Genomic DNA, 15,825 nt, shown 5'->3' on the forward strand with positions numbered 1-15,825 from the left:
TAACACACAGAGACACGTAGCTGGTGTTTGGAAAAGAGAAGATGTGTGACTGTTTGAGGCAACATACAAAAATGTAAAGCAAGAGATGTGGTCATTTGCTGCTTTTCTAAGTGAAACGCATTTAGATAAAGGACAAATAAGCTACATGGGTCAGCATAACATTATCTGGGGTTGGTAGAGGCAGAGTGCTGCAGCATCATATTGCAAGCCCACTAACGTCTCTGCTGCGCTGAGGGTCTGTGTTCATGTCAAAGATTGATCGTCCTTATTAAAATACAAATCCCCTCACTGAACCGTTGCACACTTCCATATGATTTCTATCAAGATATTTATGAGCTGTTGCCCGCAATATTTCTTGATCAGATTTACTGCAGCCAAGTTTGCATATGACAGATAAGCTTGAGTTTTGTTCTGCTCAAATGATACGAGTGATACGCAAAGCAAGCAGTAAACAAATGACTCATGTGAAATACGATAGTGGAAAAAATAGGTGCTTTCGGTCCAGGACCATAATCATGACTGATCGAGGATCTAGTTACTTCAAATTGCCAGAACTTTGCTAATACTATGATCACAAAGAGTGTCTGCTTTCTTACAGCAAGCTCAGTTAAGTTTTTGAGGTTTTGATCTGGTTTCCATCAATGTTTGTTTGCAGCTTATTTCTATGGAAACTCAATGCCAAGTCCAAAGACTCCGTTGACAATAGTTAAGACAAGTTTTCATATCCAATACTGCCTTCATGGTCTATAAACACAACATATTCACAGCATTAGTGTTGGGTGTGGTGAAAATTGCAGTTTGGCAGTACTTCATGGACTCTCAGTTTGTATAAAGGCACACTGTCTCAACCTGCTATTTAATTCTAATCTCCTGAGGGCAGCACAATATTTCAGGGTGGGAGTCACTTTACCCGCTCCGCACCTGGCTGTGGCACTATAAATATGAGCAGGTTGAAAGCCGCTCCATCAGTTAGGTTCACGAATGCTCACAGTCAAGCTGTCAAGGCTAGGCCGAGGCTGGGATCCTTGAAGAGGGATGATTAGGATGAGAACATGTCACGGTGACTGTTTGAGTGGCCGGGAGTAGCAGCAGTGGTTTACCACGTAAAGTAAGATGGCCTATTTGAGTGGGATCTCGTCTTTGAGCAACAGTAACTTCAACAGTTACAGCTCTAATGACCCCTACCTTACCGAACCTTTACAAATGAACAACTCAGTCTTTCTCAATAACAGCATTGGCTATGGACCCAGGTGAGGTTACAGTGTGCATTGTGAAGATTTTTTTTTTTAAATTAAAATGATAATAACAACTGTTAACTCATAATTTACTCTTTTTGTTTTTCTAGGCTTGAGATGTTGCAGCAGATTGCCAACAGGGTCCAGCGGGACTGTGTCAATGGCGAGGACAAGCTGTCATTTGCAAGAACTGCCCTGCAGTCTGTAAGTTTAGTTTAATCTCTGTTTGACTCAATGTAAGTTGTGATAAAATAACACTGTGTGCGCATTGTTTGTCGTGCGTTTTGAGTCTCTATTTTTCCTCTGCTAAGGATGCAAAACGTCTCGAGTCTGGTATTCAGTTCCTGAATGAAGCTGAGATTGCTGGCTACCTTTTGGAGTGTGAGAATATCCTCCGACAACAAGTGGTGGACATCCAAATTCTTCTGGATGGGAAATTCCCCTTTGCAGATCAACTTGTCCAAAGGTACAAAGTGTATCCTCTTGCAAAAATATCACGATGTATTTAGTTCCTCATACGTTAAGACATCTTGTGTTGTTGTTCCTTTTTGAATACAGGGTGTCTGAACTGCGGGATGAACTTCTAGCCCTGAGAGCAGAGTGTTCTTCTGTGTACAGCAAAGGTCGCACCCTGACGACAGAACAAACCAAAATGATGATCTCAGGCATCACACAAAGCCTGAACTCTGGCTACTCTCAGAACATCAACGCAAGCCTGACACCAGCCCTGACTCCTGCATTCACCCCGGGGGGGTTAGGTACCCCTGGGTCCACATTCACCTCTAGCCTTACACCGTGCCTGACCCCGTCCTTTAACCCGTCCTTGACCCCCGGTCTGCAGCCTGCTTCAGTCCAGAGCTACATGGACCCAGGCAGCCTGAGGCATCTGAAAAACATGCAGATCCGCAAGCCCTTACTGAAATCCTCACTGGCAGACCCCAACATGACAGAAGAGGAGGTCAACATGAAATTTCTTCAGGACCTTCTGAGCTGGGTGGAAGAGATGCAGGTGAGTTGTCGCTGTCAGTGTGTTTATAATGTACTGTAGCTTTAATTGTACGCACTTAAAATAAGAAACTGAATATTTGAGCTTTTGTTTCTGTATTAAAGTTGCAACTGGATCGTTCAGAGTGGGGAACTGATTTGCCAAGCGTGGAAATGCATTTAGATAACCACAAAAGTGTACATAGAGCCATTGAAGAATTTCAAAAGAGCCTTAAAGATGCCAAACTAAGTGAGGTAAGTGTTTTGTAGTTTACCTCTGTCTTGTTTGTTAGTGTAACCATCAATAATCCTACCTATAATGTGAGTCTGAATCTTAGTTACTGCAGAGGAAATACAATAAGTAAAAACATACTTTTCTTTTCTCAGATTCAGATGACCATCCCCATGAAAATAACTTATTCAGACAAACTGAACAAACTAGAAAAGCAGTATGAAAGGCTGTTGGTAAGTGATCTGTTGAGCTCAACAGCAATATTCAGAAATTTGTGGAGCAATAAATGGTATAACTTTGTATGTGCTGCTTATTGTAGCCTGACTAAAGGAATGTCTGCTCCTTTCAGAGCTGTTCAAGAGAGCGACAGAGCCACCTGGAAAGCCTGCATGACTTTGTGTCAGAGGCAACCCAGGAGCTCATCTGGCTGAATGAGAAGGAGGAGGAGGAAGTTGCCTTTGACTGGAGTGATCGCAACGGCAACATCTCCAAGAAAAGAGACTACCATGCTGTATGTTTTTGTGTTGTTTAAACAGACTTTTTAATGAACTGTAACTAAATCTGTGAAAATCTTCCGTGCAGACAGAATAACAAAGGGCTTGTTCAGGCAGTTCTTTTGGGTGTATAAGTTTGGCTACGTTACAGCTGCATCCATTTAGTGTGAGACAGGATATGGGATTGTGTGAGAGGACGGAGTGACTGGGCCTTTGCCACTGCTGGATGCCAGAGATACTCAGCCTAATGTCTTCATACAGGATCTGATGAGGGAGCTGGACGAAAAGGAGGAAGTGATCAAGTCTGTGCAGGACAAGGCAGAGCGCCTAATGCTCAAGAACCACCCAGCCAGGCTCACTATTGAAGTAAGCCCTGTTGTTTTTTTTCTATGTACTCAGCTCTGCGGTCAGTATGACAGCAGTCTCCACCCTGCATACCGCTCCCACCATGATTAAAAGATTTTTAAGTCTTTAAATCTTGTAATTTCCCAGCTATTATACCTGAATATCATGTGTTTCTCCTCCAGGCGTACAGGGCTGCCATGCATACGCAGTGGAGCTGGATTTTACAGCTCTGCTCATGCGTAGAACAGCATCTCAAAGAGAATGCTGTTTACTTTGAGGTGAGTTGCTGCCTGTTTTGAAGTCAGTGTAAGCAAACTGCATTGGTTTGTCACATCTAATTTCTCGCTCTTTTCCCCGTTGCAGTTTTTCAGGGATGCCAAAGAGTCCATGGATTACCTTAAGAGCCTGCAAGACGCCGTTCAAAGAAAATACAGCTGTGATCGATCAAGCAGCCTACACAGACTGGACGATCTCATTCAGGAGTCCATGGTAAGCTGAGAGAAAGACATGTGAAGTGTGTGTGTGTTTGTGTTGAGTTAGTTGCAAATCAAAAATACAATAAACAACCTTTTTTTGTGGTATGGTGTGTCCGTAGGATGAGAAAGAGCAGCTGCTTCAGTACCGCAGCACTGTGGCTGGGTTAGTGGGCAGGGCCAAGAATATTGTGCAGCTCAGGCCCAGGAACCCTGAAAACCCCGTGAGATCCTCCATCCCTGTCAAAGCCATCTGTGATTATCGTCAGATAGAGGTATACAGAGCTTCCCTACGTCAAAATGACCCCATAATTCATCTCAGTCCTTTTCCGGGATTTAAAAGTATATGTCTATGCTTTACCACAACTCTTTCAGATTACCATTTACAAAGAGGATGAGTGCGTACTGGCCAGTAACTCTCACCGGGCCAAGTGGAAAGTCATCAACCCAGCAGGCAATGAGGCCATGGTGCCCTCTGTGTGTTTCACTGTGCCTCCACCCAACAAAGAGGCTGTTGACATGGCTACAAGGTGAGATGCTACGCTGCAAGGCTTCATTTTGTCTCCTGTACTTGAAAATAAAGTTTAGTAGCTCTGGTGACTTGACTCTGGTGGGATACGTTATTTCTGCCTCTTGTTTTTTTCCTGCAGAACTGAACAGTTATATCAGAATGTCCTGGCACTCTGGCACCACTCCCACATCAACATGAAGAGCGTGGTGTCTTGGCATTATCTGATGTCTGACATACGAGCCATCCGCAACTGGAATGTGGCCTCAGTATGTTTGAATTATGATGTTTTCCTTTTTAGCCTCTTATCCATCCCACTTTTTTAACACTAGCTGTTGATCATTTATGATGATCAGACTCATTCTAGGAAAAATGAAAAGTGCATGTTTGTCTTATTCCCACTTTTATTTCTCTTCAGATAAAGACCATGTTACAAGGTGAGCATCAGCAGGTCTTGAGCAACCTGCGGTCCCACTTCGAGGAGTTTCTAGAAGACAGCGAGGAGTCCGAGGTATTCACAGTGGCCGACTGTGCCCAGCTAGAGAGAGACGTTGCGGCCTGCAAAGAGTACTACAAGGAATTACTCAGATCTGCAGAAAGAGGCAAGACTCAGATTCCCCTTTTGTCCCTCCCAACAAGGAGTTGCTGGTGTAGATTGAACTAAACACGCAAGGGAAAGCCATGGTTCTTTAAGCCTTTTATGCTTTAAGTCGATGCCTTCTGGAATTATGTTGTTTTTTACTGAAAAGTTTCTAAAAAGGATGTTGGCTTAGCTGTGAATGAAAGGCAAACACTGGGATGTTGTTAATGCGCAGTTATGTTATTTAAATACATACAGAATACTTCTGTTATTGATTCAGCTGCATTGCACAGGTTCTACTCAGCCTTGTGCTGTGATAATGACGCCACCTAGAGGTGCTTTTGTGTGCTATCAGTTAATGTGTGTGTGACTATATGTAGGTTTAACATTCCCACTATAAAATAGTTGTGATTTTCAAATTGAAGTACATTTTTTTTTGCCTTTTTTTAGTTTTTCAAAAAGTACAATATCAATTTTCTGTCACAGTTTGAAAATCAAACATATTTTGATGCTCTTGTGTGATTATTTGTACTCATTATGTTTTTCTGGTATACAGAGGAACACGAGGAGTCTGTATACAATCATTACATCTCCGAAATACGCAACTTCCGAATGCATCTGGAGGCCCATGAAGAACACCTGATCAGGCAACTTCGCACACCGCTGGAGAGAGACGACCTGGAGCAGAGTCTGCAGCGCATCACAGAGCATGAGGTATACGTCTGGGTAGCAATAATCATTTCACATAATCAAGAACTTACCTCTGTTGCATTTATTTATTTGAATTTTTTTGTTGTTGAATTAATTCCCTTATCAAAGAGTTGCATTGTAATTAATTCTATTATAAATATTATTTCATTAACATTTAGTTTAATCATACCTTCCATGGTCAGCTTATAATGTCTATAACATCGTAGCAACATTGATATGGCCCCCCTCCTCTTTGCATTTCTTTCTTATTTTCATTCTGATTTCCTACGTGCACCTCTGCAGAGGAAGACAGCGGAGCTGAATAAACTGAAGGAGGACCTTGACGTTATGAAAGAGAAGTGTGAGCTGTTCCTCCGACAGGCTGCAGCTTCTCCTTCTGTGCCAACACTTTCCTCTGAACTCACCGTCCTCATTCAGAGCATGAGCCAAGTGTACTCCATGTCTTCCATTTATATGGACAAGTAAGACACTCCCTGCATTGTCTCGAAGTAATCATGGCTGCATTTAGATATGTTTTTACTACATGGGTATTTGCATTAAAAGTACCTGAGTTGAAGATATGTTCCCTTTTGTGTTGCAGATTGAAAACGGTGAGCTTAGTGGTGAGGCACAGCCAGAGTGCAGAGGCGCTAGTTAAGGCCTACGAATCCAAACTCTATGAGGAAGACGCTATGAACTCTGACGTCAAGTCCATTGAGACAGTCATTTCAACACTTAAGGTAATACACTGTGTTACATTTCACCGTCATTGGCAGCATTGTTTTAGTTCATTTTGAGTAACTACTTTTCCTTCTAATCAAAGCAATGGCGGACAGAGATTGACGAGAAGCAGGAGGTGTTCCATGACATGGAGGATGAGCTGCAGAGAGCACGGGTCATCAGCGACCGCATGTTTAAGGCACATAACGAGCGTGACTTTGACCTGGACTGGCACAAGGAGAAAGCTGATCAGCTGAGCGAGAGATGGCAGAACATTCACTCCGAGATTGATAGCAGGTTAGTGAGGATTTATCTGCACTATAAGAGATAATATATGACATTTGTGCGCAAGTGTTATGAGTCTAAGTATAGCTCATTGACGTTAAACATTTAATTTCAGGCTTCGGGACCTGGATGGCATCAGCAAATCTATGAAACACTACGGAGACTCCTACGGTAGTCTTGATGAATGGGTTAGAGAAATGGAAGCGGCACAGATAAAGGCCCAAGAAAACAAACCTGAAGACAGCAAGGCACTGGCTGAGCTGTTAAACAAACAGAAGGTAGGACAAGAGTTACCTTCTTCACAATAAGATGAAGACATTTAAATACACAGATACATATATTTAAAATGTCTGTGTTATCAGGTCCTCGTTGCTGAAATTGAACAAAAGCAGAGCAGAATCGATGAGTGTCAGAAGTACTCAGAGCAGTACTCATCTGCCATTAAGGTAAACTTATTTATCTTAAATTGTTCTCTGATATACGGCATTCCCATTCCAGTTTTGTTAGATCTAAGGTGAAAATTGCTGTAGTGGAGAAAGAAACAACTTTGTTATCTTACACATGAATCTCTTTTTAGGATTATGAACTTCAGCTGATGACCTTCAGAGCGATGGTCGACTCCCAGCACAAATCCCCTCTCAAGAAACGGAGGATGCAGAGCTCTTCTGATGCCATTCAGCAGGAGGTAAAGCTATGATTTTAACTTTGGTAGGACAGAAAATCTGTGCTTTATGTAGAGTACATGTCAATGACATGCATGTTTCTCTTAATGTCGCGCAGTTTATGGATCTCCGAACCCGCTACACTGCTCTTGTGACTCTCATGACACAGTATGTGAAGTTTGCCAGTGAGACACTGAAGAGAACTGAAGACGAGGAGGTAAGAGATCCATATTCTCAATACTTCCCTTTATCCTTTCTGCATCTACAGTAGCTTCTGCAGGATATTTTGGGGCTGAGTGGACGCTTCAACCTACAATCCCTGTTTAGCTTTGCCTTCTTATCTTTGCATGATTCTCAGGTCTTCTGTTTTGCATCAACATATTTCACTGCCTCACTAAGAAGTAGTGAATATTAAAATGATAACTCGTGTTTCCCCCGTGAGTTGTTTCTATTATCATACATGGTCAGCTCATCACGGGTGAAGACATTTGCTTCAAGGTGCAAAAGAAGCAAAGGAAATGTGCGAATGCGGTGCATGTCTGCATGTACAGTAACTTCTTATTGCTGGTGACGCTTACTTGCGGGGAGGAGAGAGCTTTTTCATTCTTTGACGGAAAGTCTTTCTCACATCGGCTTTCTGTGGGAAAATAGAGCCTTCTCCAGGAGTTTGTGTAGCATTTTGTAAGTATTAGTTCTAACAAAGGTACAGTGATAAAAGCAGTGACACGTGCTGTCAAAATAAACTTGAATAAATCTAACATCTTTGTTGGGCTTTTAACCCTCCAAAATATTTCTGGCTAACTTAAAAATTCCTGGAGAGCTTGTTTTACATGGCTGCAGCGCTCTGGTAAGAAGTAAAATATTCATGCAAGTTATTCTACAATTTCTAATTAAACGTGAAACAGTGGATGACTTATTTTTTTGCATTATAGAGCAGCAAGGCTTTTGAGAGAGCAGAGAAAACAAAAAGGACAGAGAGCGTGGAGCTCCAAAAAGCTGCAGGGGAAGTAGAGAATAGTCAACTTAAGCAACGGGTCCAGGAACAGGAGGCTTTGCTGGTTGAAAGACAAGCACAGCTGGACAAGTTGGAAGGACAAGTAGAGACTCAACAGAAGACAATTGATGATCTAACCTTTCAGAAATCCCAGCTGGAGCATGACGTTAATCAGTATTGCACTAAGCTAGAAATAGCGGTAAAAGACAAAGCTGTCAGTGACCAGGAATTAAGTCACACAAAACAGCTAAGCGAGCAGTCAGAGGCCAGGTTGTCTTTGGCTCAGAAGAAACTAGAAGACCTCTTAAAGAAAACTAATGATGGCCAAGATCTTAAGAAACAGAGCCCCAAACTTCAGAGAAAAATAAACGTAGAGGAAGATACTTATGAACAGGTGCAAAGTCAAGTCCAGGCTAAAGAAAATGATGTGCCTCAGTCGATAGCCGTCAGTGAGCCTGAGTCATCTGCAGTCAGAGAAAATTACAGCATGATGACGGATGTCCTGCAGCAGAAAGCGGAGGAACTAGTCCTGATCCAGGAAAGAGCAGAAATGGCTGAGGACAAAGCCCAAAGTTATAAAAAGCTGTTGGATGATAGCAATAACAGACTAAAGAAACTTCAGATGGGCATGGAAACTGACAGGATCAACATGACACAGAAATCAGAGGATCTCCAACAGGAAGCACTAACCATGAAGAAATCCATCAACGAACTTCAGGAGGAAATCAGATCTATTCAAAGAGCCAAGTCCTCATTGGAACAAAACACTTTTTTCCAAAGCACTGAAGTCAAAGGCCTCACAGAGCAGTTGAAGATCACCCAAGGTGAACTGCATAAGAAAGGCTCCATGGAGCAGGAGAGTATTCTCAGGATTAACAATTTAGAAGAAGAAGTAGCTTCCAAGCAGGCAGTACTAGATCAGCTCAAGTTTAAATGCAATGAGTTGACAAGGATAAATGTCTCATTTGACAGTGATATTAGAGGTCTTCAGATCCAGACAGAGTCGCTGGAAAATGAGAGATCGTTTTCTGAACAAAAGATCAAGTCGTTAAAGAGTGAGATGGAGAGCTGGAAACAGCAGCTTCAAACAGCTAAGGAAGAAAACAACTTAATGAAGAGAACCGAGCAGGCGTCGCAGATCGAATGTAGAAACCTTGAAGCCGAACTTCAAAAAAGTGAATTAGTTGCTTCTCTATTGCAGAAAAGGGTAGATGACCTTAAACAGTTTAATTTGGAGATGGAAAATAATCTGAAGAACGTCAGAGCTAAACTCGATCGGGTGACAATGGAAATCGACAGCAAGGATCAGCAAATTAGAATCTTCAAGTCTCAGGCGGAGGGCACCAAATCACAAGTTAGAATTATTGAGGAGGAACTAAATAAGAAATCTCAGACATCCCATGAGCTTCAAATTAAACTGCAGGATTACAGTGAGGAGGTGAGGAAAATGACTGAGGTGCAGCAGAAAATCGACACGCTTAATTACAAAATTGCCAATTATGAGACAGAAATAGCAACTCTGAAATCAGAGCTGAAGGCAGTGTTTGCCGATAACAATTCTGCAACCCAAAAGATCCACATGCAAAATGCTGAAATTAATGATTTGAACATGATGCTAAATAAAAGAAATGCAGAACTGCAAAAAGAATCTGCTGAGAGTCAAAACCATGTCAATAAAGTCAAGGCATTAGAAGATGAACTCTTCAAACATAAGCACAGCATTAAAGGGTTAACAAGCAGCTCAGATAAAATGACAGGAAACCTAAAGCAGGAGATGTCTGTTCTTCAGAACGACAAGAGAGCAGCAGACAGGAACGCAGAGAACTTGAACGTTAAACTCTCAGAGCTCAGCTCGTCTCTACAAAGAACTAAAGATGAATTGTTGAAAGAGACCAGAGAAAGACAAGTGAAAGAATCTAAATTATTGCAGATGGAGACCGAGCTTCAGAAAAATAAAGTAACAATGAAAGAATCAATGTCGAGTTCTGACAAATCCCGATCAAATCTTCAACATGAAAATACGATCCTTAAGAGGGAGAAAGCTGAGGCGCTAGAGAAAAGCAACTCATTGGGATCTGAAGGTAGAAGGCTGAAAGAAAATCTGCATAGCACCCAAAAGGAAGCTGAGCAAAAGCAAAAGGAAAACTCTGTCCTTCAACTGAGGTCCCAGCAGATGGAAGAACAACTTGAAAAGTGCAAGAAAATGCTGGAAGAGTTGAAGAGTAAACTAGAACTCCAGAAAGAAGGCTATGAGAGGCAGCTGTTGCTCGTGCAGACTGAAGTGGAGAAAAAGCTCATTTTACTTCAATCTGAAATCTCAAGTGAAAGTGGGATGTCACAACAGCAGTCACATAGTGCAGAAATAGCAGAGATGCTAAACAAGTGTTTCAAACAAGACGTGTATCAAACAGTAACAACAGTGCATCAAACCACTGTGGAAACAAAGCAACAATCTGACCAACAGCTGCAACTGCAGACCAAAATGGACAAACTGAAGCAAGTAAATACGCAGCTCGAACACGACCTCTTAAAGGCAAAATCACAAATTGCCCAACATGAGCAAGACAGACTTATACTCCACTCAAAAGTAAGCGCTTTACAAAGCCTTGGCAATGAGCAGTCAAATGATACAGCTAAGTTGACAGATAGCGAGTGGAAACTGAAACTGAAGGAGAATGAAGCCAGATCTCTTCGGGAACAAATAGAGTCGTACGTCAAAGAAGTGAGAAGTCTTCAGGAAAAGCTTACGATGCTCGGGGTCCGGATGAAGACTGAAAAACAGGAAGTCATTGAAACGAGCCGTCACTACGTGAAAGAAAACGAGGCTGCTTCGTTGAAGATGGAACATACAGTGAGGCAGAAGATGGTGCCCTCCTATGAAAGAGCAAAATACAACCTGGAGGACGAGAGTCTCAAGATGAAAGCTTCCTCAGAGGTATGGATGAAGTTAGTTCAGCATTACTACATCACACTATTATATTTATAAGAAATACAGTATATTTAAATCAATGTAATACCATTTTACATTTGTTCTTACTATTCATAACAATATCCATTTAGCGATTGTAGTTATCTGTAACTGAACTCTAGTCCTCTGTAACTTAAAAGTTCTTTCAATGTCACATCTACAGATGGCAACAATGGAGAAAGAGAATATTCTTGAAGGACTGAAACAAGTCAAAGAAGATACAATGGAGGTCACTCACAGCCAAAGCCTTCAGGATTCACCATCAAAGAAAACTTTGAATAGCTCTACTGGTCAAAGTCTGACTCTCCTTCAAAAAGACGTGCAAAAGAGCCAAATCAAACCTGAGTCCATGACTGTGACAACACATGGATACATGGCTCTGTGTGGACTAACACCCCAACGGCCAAATGAAACACAGAGCATCACGAAGACAAGAACGTATCAGATCACAGAAACATGTGAAAACACATCTGACAGCGAGGGGAAACTGAGTGGGATTTATTCAACCTCCCAAAAGCTCCCAGAACTCAAAGGCAGCACAAGTATTCAAAACTTAATCAAGTTTAGGTTCTTGGATGAAGAGGTTGTGCGTAAGTTTGAGATGGGTCTCGTCACAATGGAAGACGTGCAAGCATCTCTTGCTCAGTTCGCCGGAAAACCAACTACTATTGCTGGAGTTTATGTGGAGTCGAGTAAGAAAAAGATATCCTTCCTAGAAGCTGCTGAGAAGGGCTTCTTAGCTAAGACGTATGCTCTTGAGTTCCTGGAGGCGCAGGCTGCAACAGGAAGCCTAACTGATCTGATTACAGGGCAAACGCACTCAGTGGTTGAGGCTCTGGAGAGAGGTATCATTGAGACAGGTCTGAAAGATAAACTGATAGATGCTCAGAAAGCTGTTAGTGGCTACATCCATGCTGGCAAAAAGCTCTCTGTGTTTCAGGCGATGGAGGAAAGGATTCTTGATAGATACAAAGGCAAGAAGATCCTTGAGGTCCAGGTAGCCACTGGAGGACTGATCAACCCAGAGATTGGTGTCCGGGTGCCGGCTAGCATTGCTGTTGATCAGGGTCTTTTGAACAAGGAGACTCTACAGAGTCTGTATGATCCAATCAGTAACCCTAAAGGTTTCCACAACCCTGACACCGGACAGAAAGCATACTACTCTGAAATACTGAAGACGTGCCTTTACGACATTGATGGTGGTGTGTTTCTCTTCCCATTTGGTGAGAAACATCTAACAAGTACCTCTCCCACGAGTTCTCACAGAGTGTCTGTTGTCAGCAGCAGCAGTGGCATCCAAATGTCAGCGTATGAAGCATTCAAGGGGAGACACATTGACAAGAGCATGTATCTGTTTCTGTCACAGGAGGAAAGTGAATGGCAGGAAAAGTCCGTAGCTGACGCCAGCGGAAGCCAACTTCACATCGTTACTGATGTCAAAAGCGGACGACAACTTTGTCTAGAGTCCGCTCTGAGTCAGAGGTTTCTTGAAATATCCGAGCTCGAAAGCTATCGCGGTGGCCGTCTTAGCGTCTATGAGATTGCGGACATCATATTTTCAAGAATGGTGGTTGTGGAAGATGTTCACAGCCCCATCGCTGGTCTCTGGGACGTCATTCGGAGGAGGAGGCTGTCAGTTCTTCAGGGTTTTCAACAGGGCTTTACTGATAGAGTCACTGCCTCAAGGCTGTTGGAGGCCCAGGCCTGCACTGGAGGTATTTGTGACCCCTCTTCAGGGCAGAAAGTTACTCTCTCGGAGGCTCTCAAAAGAGGTCTTTTAGATGAGGCATTGAATCAGCAGCTCCAACAGTTTGAGCAGGTATTTAATGGCATTGTTCACCCCAAGACTTCAAAGACTTTGTCCATCTCTCAGGCTGTTCAGGAAAATCTCCTCCCCAAGGATGCTGGCTTTCGCTGTATTGAATTCCAGCTCCTTACTGGAGGATTGATAAACCCTGACACTCATGACAGAGTCTCCCTCGAGGAAGTCATTCAGAGCGGCCTGGTTGACAAAGTTACTGCCGCTGCTCTCAAAGATGAGAAGTTTCACACCAAAAGCCTCACCTGTCCAAAGACCAAGAGAAGAATCTCGTTCAGGGAGGCACTTGAAAGAAGTGTGTACGACTGCCACACGGGGTTAAGATTACTGGAGGCTACGAAAGTTCATGGTTTTGGGCCCAAATCAACATTTCATTATGTTTGGGCATATAAGTAAAACATATTTGTAAATATATGCTTGTCCATAGCATAAAAGCAAAACCTATAGTATGTTCCTTGGTTTTGTGTAGGGCTGGGAAGTTACCTTGACTGAATGTCTTTTTATTTTTACACTGGTTGATGCAACTAACAATGGTTCTTGAGCTTTTGTGTTTTAGTCTGATTATAAATGTATTTCAGCAGTGCCCCCCCCCCCCCCCCCCCCCCCTGTTTGTGTCAACAAAGTTAACAATCTTGTCAAAAAACCCATCTGTTTTAATTGTAGAGATCTGTTGATGAGGAGAAGAGAGAGCACGGTGATAAAGTTAGCAAGCTATTGCACTGGATGTCCAATGTGAAGCAGACCCCAAGCAATGATGCTAATGCTCTGAAAGATAGCAATGCCAACACAGATGCTTCTAATAAGCCCCAGGTAAATGATGTGTACTGTTTTTGGTGTTTTCTGGTGTGTCCTGTTTTAACATGCTGCCACATATTTGTTGTACGTGAGAGAAAGCTTTGGTTTAACGGCAAAGAGTATTTTTCTAATCAAAATGGTATCGCAGCCTTTTTGCTGTCACAGTGTATGATTTCTAATAAAAACACACTGTTTACTTTCTGAATCATGTAATCCATATATTTGACACTATAGGTAGTGGGTGTAATTACTTTCATGATATATTTAATTATTTCAATCGCCCCCAAATGATTCCATAACACAAAAAGTTGCACAATCACTCACATTTCAGAGCAACCATTGACCAATAAATGAAATCAGGCCAACAGGTTATTGAAATACATTTCAGATTTTTGTCCCTGTGTGTCCAATGGAACATGCATTATACATTGCTTACAGTCCAAAGCTGACATTATTTAAGTTTATCACCATGGCATTGTAACTGTGATAGACTGGTGCTTAGAAGCAGTTTCGTGATCCTGAAGGTTTTCTTTGATGGTTTGTCAGAACTCATTCTCATCAATGTAATAGAACAGAAAGGACAATAGACAGATACATACAAAAGAGTTTAGACTATTACTACTCACTATGTACTATGATAACTATAAAGTACTATAAAGTAGTGTAGAGTTGACTTGTTGCTAGAAGTTGTTTTGCATCTTTGTGGGTAGTTCAGATCAGTAATTAAAGTTTAATTAAGCAGTTTTAAAGCACACCAAACAGTCAGCTATTCCATTGTTCACTCTGTCCAGTCCAATATCTATTTAATCAATGGATCACCTGGACAGTGAGCACTGTACACACACACGTCATTTTATTTTTGTTGTAACCATTGCAACCATAATTAGGGTAAAATGAAGTAAGAAAAATGTAATGTTTGATTCTTATTGTTAATACGTTTATAAGTGTATTGTTTTACTACACATAAAAATATGTTCGTAGGGTTTGTTTAATGAAAAAAATATTATTTACATTTTCTTTTACATTATACATCCAAAAATATAAATAAAATTCCAATTCCAACAATTAAATAATAATGACAGCTTTGGACTTCCTTATTTTTTGTTTTTACTTTGTCAAATTATGAAACCATCTCTCTGAATGTGTTTAGAATATTCTGTCCCTCCATGGAAGGAAGAGAAAAAATAATGCACAATACAAGCCAATACAAACATATCACAAAGTCACTGGAGTGCACAGTTTTCTTCATAAATCAATTGATATATCTTGTATGAATAATTCAATTGCAAAATGTAAATCAGTCCTTTCAAACAATTCTAGTGTGTGAGTACTTGTGAGTACTGTGTGAGTTTTGTGTCCCTGTTTTCTAAAGTGGTATTCAGGAATACAATATTGTATGACAACTACTCAAAGAGTAGTCCTATAAAAGTAAAGAAGAGTTGGTGTACTGCACATAAAGTGTTAACACGCCCCTGTTTGATGTTCTAGGTGTCCGTTGAGGAAATGGTCACTAAGAAGGAACAAATCGCAGAAGCACTGAGAGCCACGCAAATGATGCTGAACAAACACAGTGACAAGTACGTTTAGCTACTGTGACCGACATGCGCAATACTTCAACAGCTGTTTGAAGTCTGTCAGCATCATTCTTTGTGTTTTGTCTGACAGAATGACTGAGGAGGAAAGAGAAAAGGCCCAGGAGCAGCTGAAGACGCTCAATCAGGCCTACAGTGAACTCTCCCAACATTGTTCAGATCAGACAACCTCTGCAGAAGAGGTTGGACACTTGGCTGTTTCTTCTATTGTTTGCATTTGTTTCTTATAGTGTGTTAGAAAACAGCGCCACCTGATGTTCAGCTGCATGACTAACGTTTCTCCTCTTCTCCTCAGTACAGTGTGAGCAGTTGTCTTTTTGTCTCTCTCTTTTTATTCTCTTACATTGGGGATAGAATCAACATTTATACAATTGATTCCCAGAAAATCTGAGTATGCTGTAAACATGCTTAGTTGCGCCTGGCTTTGGACCTAAATTTCCCCATATTAA

The 15,825-nt window shown here is 41.6% G+C and overlaps 2 protein-coding genes across 3 annotated transcripts in view; both read left to right on the forward strand.

The window, feature by feature from the left end:
- The window catches only part of dst (dystonin), a 97,067-nt gene that overhangs the window by 33,318 nt on the left and 47,924 nt on the right, over positions 1 to 15,825 (forward strand). For both annotated transcript variants that reach the window (XM_076076549.1, XM_076076548.1), the window contains 24 exons: positions 1,346 to 1,439; positions 1,547 to 1,701; positions 1,794 to 2,244; positions 2,346 to 2,474; positions 2,607 to 2,684; positions 2,801 to 2,962; positions 3,207 to 3,311; positions 3,473 to 3,568; positions 3,654 to 3,779; positions 3,886 to 4,038; positions 4,139 to 4,293; positions 4,414 to 4,540; positions 4,690 to 4,873; positions 5,408 to 5,565; positions 5,845 to 6,023; positions 6,143 to 6,281; positions 6,365 to 6,558; positions 6,662 to 6,824; positions 6,909 to 6,992; positions 7,124 to 7,231; positions 7,327 to 7,425; positions 13,653 to 13,799; positions 15,273 to 15,361; positions 15,450 to 15,558. In XM_076076549.1, coding sequence (XP_075932664.1) covers positions 1,346 to 1,439; positions 1,547 to 1,701; positions 1,794 to 2,244; positions 2,346 to 2,474; positions 2,607 to 2,684; positions 2,801 to 2,962; positions 3,207 to 3,311; positions 3,473 to 3,568; positions 3,654 to 3,779; positions 3,886 to 4,038; positions 4,139 to 4,293; positions 4,414 to 4,540; positions 4,690 to 4,873; positions 5,408 to 5,565; positions 5,845 to 6,023; positions 6,143 to 6,281; positions 6,365 to 6,558; positions 6,662 to 6,824; positions 6,909 to 6,992; positions 7,124 to 7,231; positions 7,327 to 7,425; positions 13,653 to 13,799; positions 15,273 to 15,361; positions 15,450 to 15,558 — 3,484 coding nt within the window. The remainder of the gene's footprint in view (positions 1 to 1,345; positions 1,440 to 1,546; positions 1,702 to 1,793; positions 2,245 to 2,345; positions 2,475 to 2,606; positions 2,685 to 2,800; positions 2,963 to 3,206; positions 3,312 to 3,472; positions 3,569 to 3,653; positions 3,780 to 3,885; positions 4,039 to 4,138; positions 4,294 to 4,413; positions 4,541 to 4,689; positions 4,874 to 5,407; positions 5,566 to 5,844; positions 6,024 to 6,142; positions 6,282 to 6,364; positions 6,559 to 6,661; positions 6,825 to 6,908; positions 6,993 to 7,123; positions 7,232 to 7,326; positions 7,426 to 13,652; positions 13,800 to 15,272; positions 15,362 to 15,449; positions 15,559 to 15,825) is intronic.
- LOC142932613 (uncharacterized) lies at positions 8,555 to 13,582 on the forward strand. The gene is made up of 2 exons (XM_076076550.1): positions 8,555 to 11,137; positions 11,334 to 13,582. The coding sequence occupies exons 1-2, from the start codon at positions 8,690 to 8,692 to the stop codon at positions 13,383 to 13,385; spliced, it is 4,500 nt and encodes a 1,499-aa protein (XP_075932665.1). The 5' UTR covers positions 8,555 to 8,689; the 3' UTR covers positions 13,386 to 13,582.

The sequence above is a fragment of the Anarhichas minor genome, unplaced genomic scaffold (assembly GCF_050575085.1).
Source record: "Anarhichas minor isolate MPS153535 unplaced genomic scaffold, ASM5057508v1 ptg000058l, whole genome shotgun sequence".
Classification (NCBI taxonomy): Eukaryota; Metazoa; Chordata; class Actinopteri; order Perciformes; family Anarhichadidae; genus Anarhichas; species Anarhichas minor.